Source organism: Neomonachus schauinslandi, chromosome 6 (assembly GCF_002201575.2).
Source record: "Neomonachus schauinslandi chromosome 6, ASM220157v2, whole genome shotgun sequence".
Taxonomy (NCBI): Eukaryota; Metazoa; Chordata; class Mammalia; order Carnivora; family Phocidae; genus Neomonachus; species Neomonachus schauinslandi.
Genome location: NC_058408.1, coordinates 50,039,208 through 50,052,168, shown reverse-complemented (window position 1 = coordinate 50,052,168; position 12,961 = coordinate 50,039,208). Strand labels below are relative to the sequence as shown.

Below are 12,961 nucleotides of genomic sequence, written 5' to 3'. Positions count from 1 at the left end.
CGCTGTAAGGTTTAAAGGGATTTGGTTCAAAGACCCTTAGAGCAAGGAGGCACATTGCCAGGAGATGCAAAATGAGCTAGAGGTTTTGGGCAGGGGCCCTCAGGACAGAGAAATCCACACCATCATAAGACCAACCCCTCCTAATTTGTCTCAGGTGGGTGGTGTCTATTTTGAGACCCAACAGAAGGTGGGAAGACTCAGAGCTCCTGTTCCTTGTTGAACCCACCCCACTCTTCAAGTCTGAGGCCTACTGGGGTAAAGCCACCATGTACTTGTTTGGACTCCGTCTGTTCCTGGCTCAGGAAACAACCCAGAACTTTCTTCCAGTACTCAGGTCTCTTTTGTGGTGTAGGAAAAGGAAGAGGTTGTGGGAGTTCCCAAGGGACTTTGATGTCCTTTGCTGCTGCAGTTGAGGACTTTGCGTTAGGCTCTTGTTTACCTTATGGTATGTTTCATGTCTAGCTCTCATCCAGTCAGGGACAAAGGACCTCGTATTGCAAGCCGTAACCTATGGGTCTGGATGCTTCTTAAGTTATAAAGGAATATTTATTACTTCAAAGAGGGGAAATGAAACGAAGGGAAAAAGACACTGTAAAAAGAGAGTGTGGCTGGTCTTTCCCTCAAAGGAGGAGAGGAAGAAGGGAGAGCTGTGTTGCATTGACCACTGCAAATCATAAAATCACCCTAATTAAGCCAGCAGTGCAAACGGACACTCTATAAACACACCACCAAGACTCAGGAAAAATCAGCCTGCACACAAGGAAGAATTCTTGGTAAAATGGAAAATATGTTTTACCCTTCTCCTCCCCATTTTTAGAAGAGGTTTCTACCATTAGATATACCCTTCTTTAACTCTGAGGATAGTTTTCCTGGAGCTTCGTCACCCTCAGAACCAGATAAAATCTATAGAAAGGCACAGAGAACATTGTAAGGTCCAGCTCCAGAATTTCATAATGTAGCAACCATGTAATACCAAGTAACGTAGAGATTTACTCTCAACAGAAATGAAGAGTAATACTGAGCTAAAGGACATAAAATAAAGCTAGAATTACTACATCAAATAATTTCTGTGTGGGACATAAGCTCTCCAGGTCATCTCCCAATCTCAAAGATGTTTTCTTTTATATTAAAGGATTTCTAGGGACAAAACTCCCATGGTTTGCTTTGAAAGACTGTTTGATTGTTTTGTTTTGTTTTTAAAGATTTTATTTATTTATTTGACAGAGAGAGACACAGCGAGAGAGGGAACACAAGCAGGGTGAGTGGGAAATGGAGAAGCAGGCTTCCCACTGAGCAGGGAGCCCAATGTGGGGCTCGATCCCAGGAACCTGGAATCATGACCTGAGCCAAAGGCAGACGCCTAACGACTGAACCACCCAGGCACCCCGAAAGACTGTTTTATTGTTCATCATCCTAAGCATCTAGGAATATTGCTTACAAATAACTGAATTTCTTGTCCCTCAGTGTTGGCTTATTTTCAGCCATGGGTAGGGTAGCGTATATATGCTTGGGGGCACCAGCAGAAATGCATGAGAATAAACGGTTTGGCAGCTTCTAGTCTCAGAAACAATAGACACCGAAGTTGCCTCTCATGTCATACTCCACATGCTGAGAGGTTCAGATAAAATGTTTAGGGGGAAGACAGGAAGATGGGGAAGGATGAACTACATTCTGAACTATGCCAGTTCACAACAGAATGTTAGCTTGGTGTCTCTTGTCCACTTCTCTCCCACTTTGGAGATAAGATTGACTGGCTATGCAGTAATTTATTGTCTCCAGCAATGGTCTCTTTCATTGATCTTCTTGAGAAATTTAAAGAAAGACAGGTCCAAGTGCAAAAAGGAACAGTTGAGGTTAAAAAAGAAAGAAAGAAAGAAAATCTCAGAAAAAGGTGGGACATTCAGTAGCTGAAAGTTATCTTTTTTCATCTGATTTTGATTTTTGGTGTAACCTCGGCTATCTTTTTGTGCCTACTCCATATTTTTCTCATAAGTGTAAAAATAGTGTAACACATTGCTAGCCCGGTGGACATGATGACTCACACATATATGTGCTTACGCCTAGGTGTGTTTCAGTAGACCAGGAGTGGCCACGGCAGTTTTCGTTTTCTTGACATCTGATGGCCCAGTACTCAGAGAACATCAGCGGCCGACAGTGACTGTTCACCTGACCGATGTCAGTGGGAACAACCACTCTCTTGGTGAGTCTGACAGTGATCCCTTCAGGGCCACTAGAGGATGATCCAATAGACCCCGAAATCAGCTTGGCATCTGACTCTGACATTGTTTGGGACCTTGCCTACAGTACACAGCTGTTGAGAAGATAAAAGGAATGCTAGGTATGGAACACAGTGCTATATGAATGACTTACAGTATTATTCATCTCCTTATTTCTCTTCAGGAACCTATGAGCTGTCATGCCAGCATAACCCACTGGTTATCAATGTGACCCATCACCTGACTGTCCTCTCCCACCATACCACCTCAGTGCTGCTGAATTTCTCATCCCCATTGGTGGGCATCTCAGCAGTGGCTCTAAGGACATCTTCCCACATAAGTCCTTCAACTCCCAATAAGTGCATCCCAGAGCATGAGGGGCAAAATCATCAGGGACAGAGGTACAGAGTCTCTTTTCTCCTTTTTTTTCTTTCTTTTTCTTGTGGTTGTGAGGTACTACTATCATTTTCATATATAGCATTTTGTTTTCAGTGGGTGCTTAATCACTAACTAAAAAGTGGGTCTAAAAACTACTAAAAAGACATAAGAAACAAGCAAAGAACAACTCATAGAAGGTACACTTGGGTTTTACATTTTGCTCTTCTTTTCTTAACTGAGAATAATTTTTTTAATGTAAATATTTAACATCTTTACAAGGTCTTAAAATCTTTTTTACGTATAAAACCACTGCCTTCAAATCAACATGGTTATATAAACTGCCAAAAATTCTTTGCCAAAAACTCAATGTTCCCTAAGCAATGTATATTTTTCCACTTGTTCCCACCTGGACAGTGTATACAGCAAGTTTCACAATTAGTTTTCAAGGCATGTCGTATAATCAATTAGAGTTACATATGGAAATCAGGAATATATTATCTACATAGGTCTTTCTGTGGACATCTGTGATTGTCATCATTTAGATAGAGGTTTCCTAAACTCTCTGCCTCAGCTAGTAGAGGGATTGTACTTTATGGTGTTGGTGTGCCCAAGGGTGGCCCGAAGGTAGGAGGGAGCAGGCCATACAATGGTGTGTGCTGCAGGTGGGCTGGACTAATTCTATGAGTGGTCTAGTCAATGGAGTGGGACTATAGGTAACAGAGTTCATTCCCTCAAGGAGTGAGGTTTCAGGCAATTAGGATCCCAGTCACAAAAGCTTCCAGGCAGTGCTCAATCACCAAATAGGAGATTTGATACCACCATGCCCAAACCAGGTATACCAGAAACCGAGATTTGATTAGGGACTGGGAGTAGACAGTAGTGTGTAGTATATCAGTTATCTTTTGCTGTATAGCAAATTATAGCAAAATTTAGTGGCTTGTCACAGTTTCCATGAGTGAGGAATTTGGGTGCAACTTAGCTGGGTGCTTCTGGCTTAGAGTCTCTTATGAGGTTGCCATCAAGCTGTTGACCAAAGCTACCGCAACCTAAGGCTCAAGTGGAGCTGCAAATTTCACTTCCAAACTCACCCATGTGGTGGTTGGCAGGCCTCAGATTATCTGCATCCAGGCTCACTCACATTGGTACTAGCAATAGGCATGCTCACATAGGCGTCGTTCAGTTCTTCACCATGTGGGCTTCTCCATAGCTGCCTGAGCATCCTATGATACAGCAGCTAATGATCCAACAGAGAAAAAGAGCCAGAGAGGGTAAGTACACAGAACACCACCCAAAAGCTACAGGAGACCATAAAAGCCACCCAAAAGCTACAGGAGGCCATAAAAAAGTTATAGCCTTTTTAAAACATAATGTTGAAAGTGACAATCCATTACTTCTGGCATATTCTTTTCATTAGATATGAGTCAGTAAGTCCAGCCTATATTCAAGGGGAAGGGCATGAATCACTAGGGGCCATGTAAGAGGCCATCTACCACATACAGTAATAATAGGTTGTTAACTGAGTACTAATTGTGTGCCAGGTGTTGTTGTAAATGCTAGAAAGAGAAAAGCAATAAGGAATAGAGTCTGAATGTTGAAGTAACATTTGTCTGCAACTCTTAAGTATTCTTATTGAGCAAACATCTTCAAATATTAACACAGGAATGTAGACTATTAAAATAACATTGTTTACTAGAATTATTGCCTCTCTCCTAGGTTTTTTCAAATGATTTTCTTTACTGGCTCTACCTCTGGCCTCAAGCCATACAGAATTTCTTTCAGGTCCCGGAGACATGTGTTCTTGATGACTTTCATGTCTTTGCACATTATGTTCCTACTTTCTTGAATACTTTCCAGCCCTTCTTCACTTCAACTCATACTTCACCATCAGGATTCACCTTCTGTGAAATCTTGGCAAACTCCTTGCCGTTTCCGTAGGGCATTGTACATAACCCACACTCTGCAGAAACAGCTATCCCATTGGGTGATAACTATTTGTTTACTTGTTGTTCTTTTCCACTAAGCTTTGAACTCTCTCTAGTGGAAATTCCATGCAGTATCTTTCAGTACCTAGCAGACGGCCTGGCACATAGTAGGTGTCAGAAACACTGTTGAATGATAGTAACAGACTTTATCTCTAAATGCTGGATGGAACAGAACTAAACAAGAAAACCAGAAAAAGTAGAAGTCATAGCCTCTCCAGACCTGAGGGACAAGAATTCCCCTCACCATCACAGATGTGAAGTTCTGACAAAGAAGGAGATTAATTGTGATCACTGCTGCTCGTTCACTTATTTTCATTTGGCACTGTGGGAAAAACAAGCTTTATATGCATGCATGCAAACCAGTAGAAATAGGATATGATTCTCCAGTTTACACAGAGTGTATGTGGAATGCACAAGCATTTCCAAACCACATGTGACTGACAGGAGCCATGCAAATTGGCTTCCCTTCTCAGCCAGCAAATCAGTGCAATATAGTAAATTTTGATACACAGGGAACCTAATAGATTTCATATATTTTCTTTGTGAACAGATTTAAAATCTGAATCCCTATGTACTCTCAAAAAATAGAAGATTTTTTTATATCTTTATATCAATCCCAGTTGTAGATGTGGATAGATCATAATATGAAAACCTCAAATTCTGGGCATAGTGAGAGGGATTCCTGGCTACCTCATTTTTACCCCTTATGACCTGAATTCCATTAATACTAAAATGGGCAATGGAGAGCTGACAGATGCCTGGCAGTAGAGGATGTATTATCCACTCTGTATTTAACCATTAATGACCAATGGCCCGTCCCTCCTACAACTCTGCATCTTTAAACCTGCCCAACTGGCCCACAGAATCTCAGCTGAAGGCCAATAAACCTGTCTGGCTCTCCAGTGATGTTTATGATCTTTACCTTAGACCCTTTAGCTTTGATCTCTCTCTTCATCTTGTTTCTCGTTCTGCTATGATGGCTACCAGTTTATGACCCTTTGGGCTTAGTCTACTGATAATGAACCATTAGTCTTGAAAACCAAGTTTTGTGTTCCTGGTTTTGGCCACTGGTGCTCAATTGGAGCTCAATTCACTCCTTCTTTCTGGCTGTTTCTAGCTCTAGCCACTTAGGTAAAGGTCCTGCATAACCTGCTACAGCATCCCATGAGTTGGAGAATCAGGCAGACCCCCAACGATGCCAGGATTGTGTTGATGGCTTTGGGAAGTGGGAACCACTTTTGTGATTAATACAATGAGATTTAGAATGTATCCGAGATATACTCCAGGCACTGATAGGTTACTTTGAGTAAATGAGAGGAATTAGCTTCCAGATAATCAGGACTCTAATTTAATCAGGACTCTTATTACCTACTTTGGAAATTCACACAGTCAAGTTTAGAAGAATTTACTAATAGGCAAGAATTGCTGATGGGTATGTAATTTCTCCTACAACAGAATTTTGTTCTTCTAGTTACATGAACATAATGTAATGGAAACATTGATTGTAACTTCTCTACTCCTACAAGATGATAAATGCAACAGATCCCCCAGCATTGAATCTTCTGAGGATGAACATCATCTCCTTCTCCAGGGCATGGGCTGATTACAATGGTTGAAACTTCTGACCACTCCTTTCTTTGCAACATTTGCACTTTCTGTCTTATTGATTTTTTCATCGACCTTCTCCATAACAGGTTGCAATGTAATCTCCCAAACAACTGTGCTTCCTTAACTTTTCTTTGTATTTTAAAGAGTTCTGGCTTTTTATAATTTGATGTTACAGAATTAGGTGCATAACTGCTTGTGACTCTTTTATCTTCATTAGGATCATACCTTGTGCCAACCCTTTTGCTCTGTTAAATGCTTTTGGCTTTGTATTCTACCTTGTCTGGAATTTAAATTTCCATCCCTGCTTTCCTTCCGTTTATATTTATTTGGTAAATACTTGCCTTTCATTTATTTTTAACATTCTGCTATCTTCATTGCCAATGAGCCCAGGGCATATTGCTCCATGGCACTGTTTATTCTGAAAATTTATTTCATGGTCCTCAAGCTTCTAGTATCTTTAGGACCCTGTAGTATATTTACCTTTGGGACATTTATCTTTCAGGATTCCATGGCTTTTGCCAGTGGTTCTCCCTCGCCCCCCACTCTCTCCCACCCCACTGGACCAAGACCCTCATACTTCCTGACCTGAAGTCTTAAAGTCAGTAATGAAAGGGTGGTACTGATGAGGACTAAAGGACAAAAAACAGATCTGTGACCCCTGAAACGCAGTGCCCAGTTTGCCAATCTCAAGAGAAGCCAGAGAATGAGGAAAGAATGACCCTTTTCCTCTCTCCTTTTAGCATGGCTTTATTCCTTATTTGCTTTTTTTCCCCCCTCAGGAAGAAAAATGCATGCTTTGGCTTCCAGTGATGTTTCTCAATTCAACTCCAATACATTTTGAAATCAGGAGGAAATCCTCACAGATTCCAGCTGTCTGTCTTGGTTTTTGATACTGATAAGAGTTTTCATATTTTTTCTGTTGGAATTTAAGTGGGAAGCAGGGGAAAATGACCTCATAGCATTCTTGTGAGATTAACCAAGAAGCATACATGTGGAGTGCATAGCACATGCTAGCACCAGGCAGGAGCACCGCCCATATAAGCTTTCACACTATTCCTCATCTTTGTTTTTCTCCATTCCTCTTTTTACAAGGTGTGCCACTGATCAGTTTCTTGCTTCTCAGCTCTCAGGTCACTCTCAACATGTGCATGTGTAAATACTAGAACAGGACTTTATTGATATTTATCCTTTGCCAGCTGACACAGTGTTCAGCTTTGTCAGAAGTGGGTAATGGAGAGATACTACAGGAGGAAGGGCTTCTCTTCCTGGCTTCAGCGTGCTTTCTTCTCTTTTGCGGCTGTGCCATGTTCAGCAGTGGTGTAAAGAACAGCTTCCATTAAGTCAGCAACCACTTGTGTTCCCAGGGTATGTATTTCCAGTTGGCTCTTCATCACCATCAACCAAAAGTAATGCTTGTTATTTATCCCACTGCATGTTATAGACTGCTAGCATCCCATTTCCCATTGACAAGGAGCTCCTCATTGTACTCAAGCCCAAAGGTACAACCAAACTGATCCCCAGATCTGACCTTTGTCAATCTATCTCCTGGTACCACATACAGGTCCATTCTATGCCAGTCGGGGTCCAGTGAGGACATAGTAATTAGAATAGGGAGAGTTTAATATAAAGAACTATTAACTACTTAGGGGAACTACAAAGGATTAACTACTTAAGAGAACCCTAATGAATAGAAGAATGGGGGATAAAGGGAGCAGTCATTCCATTTTCCATTTAGAGGTGAGGGAAGAGTATCAGAGGAAGGAACAAATGTGGAAAAGGCTCCCCACCTAAGGCTATGATTTGGATCTCATCAGAGTGGGTTTGGCGATGGCACAATGGATGACACAGAAGTTTGCTGAGGTTTTAGAGTCTGGGGCCAGCAAGCAGGAAACTACCCACTGGAGTGCTGATCAAAGCTTCTTTGGAAGCTGCCTGCTCAGGCACTCTTGGGACTTCTGGAAAGCTGCCCTTGGGGTGCTGCTGACACTTTCTGGAGGTCACCCACTGGGCACTGGTGAAACTTTCTGGGAAGTCAATCAGTGGGTCGCCTTTGAGGCTTGCTCCAGCTAGAGTGCTGGTAGACCTTGCTGAGCTGTGCAGGGTGTCCCTGAAACTCCTTACAGCGTGAGCACCACCGGACTGAAGCCCTGTCAGATGTCAAGTGCTGCAGAGGCCAGGAGAGGAAAACACATGGGAATCTAGAAGAGATGCCCCTTCTTCCTGGAAGTCTCTCCAGTTACATCTACTGGGAACATGTGACATTACACTAACGGGCCAAAGAGCAATATTTACATGGTGCATCTCTAGGATCGCAAAGTGGCAGGAAAGATCTTGTCAAGGAACCCAGAAGAAATCCCATTTTTGTTCTTTGCCTTTTACATTCCAGCTAAGATTTCCTTTAAGGTCCTGGCTTTAATCTTCAGACCACTTTTCAGTATAACTTCTAAATAGATTCGACCTAACTAGAAATGCATATTTTCTTTTTTTAATGTTTTGAACTTATTTTAAGTCCAAGGCAAACATGAGGTATAAATACCTCATTAACTTATTCAGTATAAATATACATTCTGATTGAGATAAAAAAACAAGTAATAGATATTCATAAATAAAAATTGTTGTGGGTTCTGAGGTTTACCTTAAACTATAGCTTATCAACGCCAAGTATTCCAATCTACTATTGAATGATATTAATTATTTCAAATGAATATCCATGTAGAAACCTAAGTTCTTTCTTCTCTCTCTTGTTCTCACTCTCATTCTTTCTCATTAACTATATATAGTCATGCTTTGATCCTTTTTTTCATTGTGGATAACTGAAGGTAGATTCGTGTAACAATTTAGGTCTAATACAATGGATATGTGTGTGAGAGTGTGAGTGTATACCTTGTGTATGCTTACTATATTTTACTTCAAGTAGAAGAAAGTTTTTGAAAAGTTTCATGTAAGTTGATTTGTAAAACTAATTATTCTATATGGTGTGTGTGCATGTGGTTTGAGTGTGTGTGTGTGTGTGTGTGTGTGCATGTATGTCTCTGTATAGAAAAAGATGGACCATTCATCATTCAAAAATATTTATTAAATGCCTACAATGTGCCAGGAATCATTTTTCAGTTAAGGAAACAGACTCAGAGTGTACAAATCCACCTTATTTGAGATTAGCAAAACTAAGACTAGGATCCAAGAAATTTGTTTTTAGTAAAGGAACGTTCCATTATAAGAATAGAAATTGTTTCAGAAATGTATCCATGTCTACTACCATCCAAGAAACCCTGCTGCCCTCCCTCAAATTATATTTGGAAAAAAAGCATGAGGGAAGAACAGAGATTCTAAGAGCAACGTCTTCTCATAGAAATTCCCTATTCTTAGTAGGTGGATTATCTAAGCAGCTGTCTTACTAGAAAATGTCCCCTCAACTCTCCATTATCTAGTTACACCATATCCATTTTAGCAATGATCCATATCCATCCATATTCTCTTCCCTAGTCCATTTTTCCTTATTCCAAACCTGAGCCACCTTTAGAGCCACCTTCTCCATGGCTCAACTATAATTATTATTCATTAAAGTGAAATTTAATCAGTAATATCTGTTTCCTGGAAAATCATAAAATCATATAAAATCTAAAAATAAAAAACGTGGCTATTGTTTAAAAAATCTGTATTCTGATTCTTTTCATAATATTGGATAATTGAGAGTTAATTGTTTTAGCAATTTTGGTCTAGTAAAATGTGGCTATATGTGCATGTGTGTATGTATATTCACTTTATACAAGACAATCTTTTGGAAAAGGTTAATGTGTAATGAATTATATAACTACATTGTATTTATTTATTTATTTATTTATTTTTTATATAACTACATTTTAAAATGATTTGGCTTTTTAAACGATTGTGCCATTCAGAAGGGTATTATTTTTTAAGTAAAAAATAAATATTTTTGTAAAGAGCAATGTCATCCCCAGATTTTCTCCTCTTTCTTTCTTTTTGTTTTTCTGCATTAATCTGCATTTTTCTATTTACTTAAAGCAAACTAAACGTGAACACATGAAGTCTGAATCAAGAAAACATAATGAACACATACACTGTGCTCTTGTATGATTCTATATTCAAAGGAACAACTCTTAGAATTTACCTTTTGCATTGAAAACATTTACTACTAGGCTGCTATTATGGATATCAGTTGGCGTTCAGCTTCTGACTCTCATATACTTAACATAAAAATGTACATGTACATAATTAAAATACCTGTCATGTTTTGTCAACCATGCTTGTGTAAAGATGAGAATCAGGTCATTTTAAAACTGAGTAATCGGGGCACCTGGGTGGCTCAGTCATTAAGCTTCTGCCTTCCGCTCAGGTCATGATCCCAGGGTCCTGGGATCGAGCCCCTCAGCGGGCTCTCTGCTCAGCGGGAAGCCTGCTTCTCCCTCTCCCACTCCCCCTGCTTGTTTTCCCTCTCTCGCTGTGTCTGTCTCTGTCAAATAAATAAATAAAATCTTTAAAAAAACCAACAACAACTGAGTAATCAAAGAATAATGTGTATCTGGTTTGGTTCGGAATGCCTCAGGATGCAGGGACACCTGCAAATTTATGGACATGTGTACTAGTTTAGTCAACTCTGTTGTCTCTGGGTAGCCTCTATTCTTCAGATTCTGTTTCCTAAAGCAGGGACTGCAAACTAAATAATCCAGGGAGAAAAATCATAGCTATTACCAAATAACTCATAGTTTCCTGTCTGCAACTTATGACCTTTAGTAATATGCTGGGCTAATGCTATATCTCAGGCCGACTTACCCTAGCTGCCTCATCTCTTTCGACTCCCCCTTCATAGCACCCCTGTGCTATGACAAAAAGATGTTTTTTGCCTTAGAAAGTTCTTGAAAATGTAGATCTGTTGACCAAGAAGATAGAGTAGAAGATAGAGCTTCATCAGTGAGTCAAGTCCAGAAGATTTTTGGGTCACCTTCTGTTGTCCTTGGAGAATTCACTATAGATGTGGAATTTTGGTTGGGGGTGGAGGGATGCAGTAGAACAGAGAGCAACTTTTCCATAGAACTTCTCTTTTATGATTTTAAAATCCCCAGAGAATTTCTGGGAGGAAGTGGCTGTGTTTTCCATTTGGGAGATGTTGGGACTCAAGTGTCAAAATATTTCTTCTTGGTTATACTGTAGATTACGGGTAGAGCTGGGGCTACATTATAAGGCCTCCAAACCCCTGTCCAGGGGCACATAGCCAGAGCACAGCTCAGTGCCTTGGCATTCCATTCCCACTGTAATCAGTTTGTGAGCCTGCTCTTGGTAATAGGATCATTCCATCTCTATTATCCGTCATTCTGCTTCATGCTTCATTATTCTCTGGAATCCTCATTGCTGCTGCTTTACCAATTCCTATTGTGCTTGAATTATTTGGAGCTAAGATTTGAAATGCCAACCATTTCCCTTCCTCCTCTGCCTGGATTGGGACTCTACAATGCCAGGCCTCTCCTTCCCCTGCTCATTTCTATGTACAGCATTCAGATCACCTCCCTTTTGATAGCCTCACAAAGTGAAGAGCTCCTTCCTTTCTTTTTCTGGGGGCTACAGGTTAAAGCATTTGTTTTGGCTCTTCTTTTGTTTTTAGAAGAGGGTTTGCTTTTAATACTCCAGGATGATGGGAAGTGTTTTCTCTTGCTGGGAAAGGCACTATAGAAATGAAATATGTATTACATTTCTACTCATTTGATTATCTTCTTCCCCAAAGCAGTTTAGCAAATTGACATTGAATCTGTTTTTGTTTCTTAAGCAAAGAAAGAATTATAGCTGGTCAATTGTTCCCTAGGTTTCTTGCCTAACTTCCTTTTCCCAGAATGATTTGTCCATAAAATAAGAGGGAAGGAGGAGAATCGCTGGAGAGGATTCTGATTCTTTTGACCAATGACAGATGGCCTGGTGAACAACAGGTCTACTTTGGGAGGTACAGTTAGCTGTTTGAGTCTGTTCAACTATTTGTTCTTGAGGGGTTACAGAGGAAAAATGAAAAGGTCGCAGACTTGGTCTCATTGAGGGGTTTATTGGTGCATGACTAGACTATTCTAGAAATAGCCTTTATTAAAATATTACCTTGTCTCTGATGATTCTTAGTGGGAGGCATTCTGAGAACTGGTTAGGTGGCGGCTTTTGGTCAAAAGCTAAGAATAGGCACAAACAACTTATGAAGACTGGGAGTTGGAGTCTCCCTCTAAGGAATAGGCTAGTTTCAAAACAATAACTTTGAAATAATGACTCCTCTATGTCTTATCATGTTGTCTGAAATTCCAGCATTAGGAAAGATTTTCTTCAAGTCTTGGTTATCTCCGAGGGTCTCTTTAAAATAGTAAATAACTATTGAATAGAAGTAGAAATGTCCTAAGTTGTTATCAACTATTCTCGTATTCAAAAATAGACCAAGGCCCTGCTAAATGCATCCTGTCATAGGCATCTGGAAGTTATGGGGAGTACCAGAAACAGAAAAAGTGGTACTGAAAAGAGAGATTTTAAACTGTCATCTGCTTCTCAATTTTGCTCGGGGCTGGTCCTGTCCTTATGGTCTGATTTCATAGCAGCTGGTGGAAAGAGTACAGAAAATAAAAACAAAACAGTATTTCTAGGATTCTGTCATTTTGCCAGCCTGCCAAGTAGACAGACACTGTTGACGGAGTTGACCATAAGTTCTGGTTGGAATGACTCTCAGGCCCTGTCTGGTTCTATGTAGCCATAACCGTGGAGGTGGAAGGCAGTCTGGGGATTGAAGTGGCAGGAAGC

At 40.3% G+C, this 12,961-nt stretch overlaps 1 protein-coding gene across 1 annotated transcript in view; it reads left to right on the top strand.

Annotated features, from left to right (window-relative positions):
- Window positions 1–6,179, top strand: part of PAPPA2 (pappalysin 2) — a 96,119-nt gene extending 89,940 nt beyond the window's left edge. The window contains exons 11-14 of the mRNA XM_044916190.1: window positions 2,065–2,200; window positions 2,401–2,617; window positions 4,009–4,018; window positions 6,048–6,179. Of these exons, the coding sequence (XP_044772125.1) occupies window positions 2,065–2,200; window positions 2,401–2,617; window positions 4,009–4,018; window positions 6,048–6,179 (495 nt within the window). The remainder of the gene's footprint in view (window positions 1–2,064; window positions 2,201–2,400; window positions 2,618–4,008; window positions 4,019–6,047) is intronic.
- The last annotated feature ends 6,782 nt before the right edge of the window (window positions 6,180–12,961 follow it).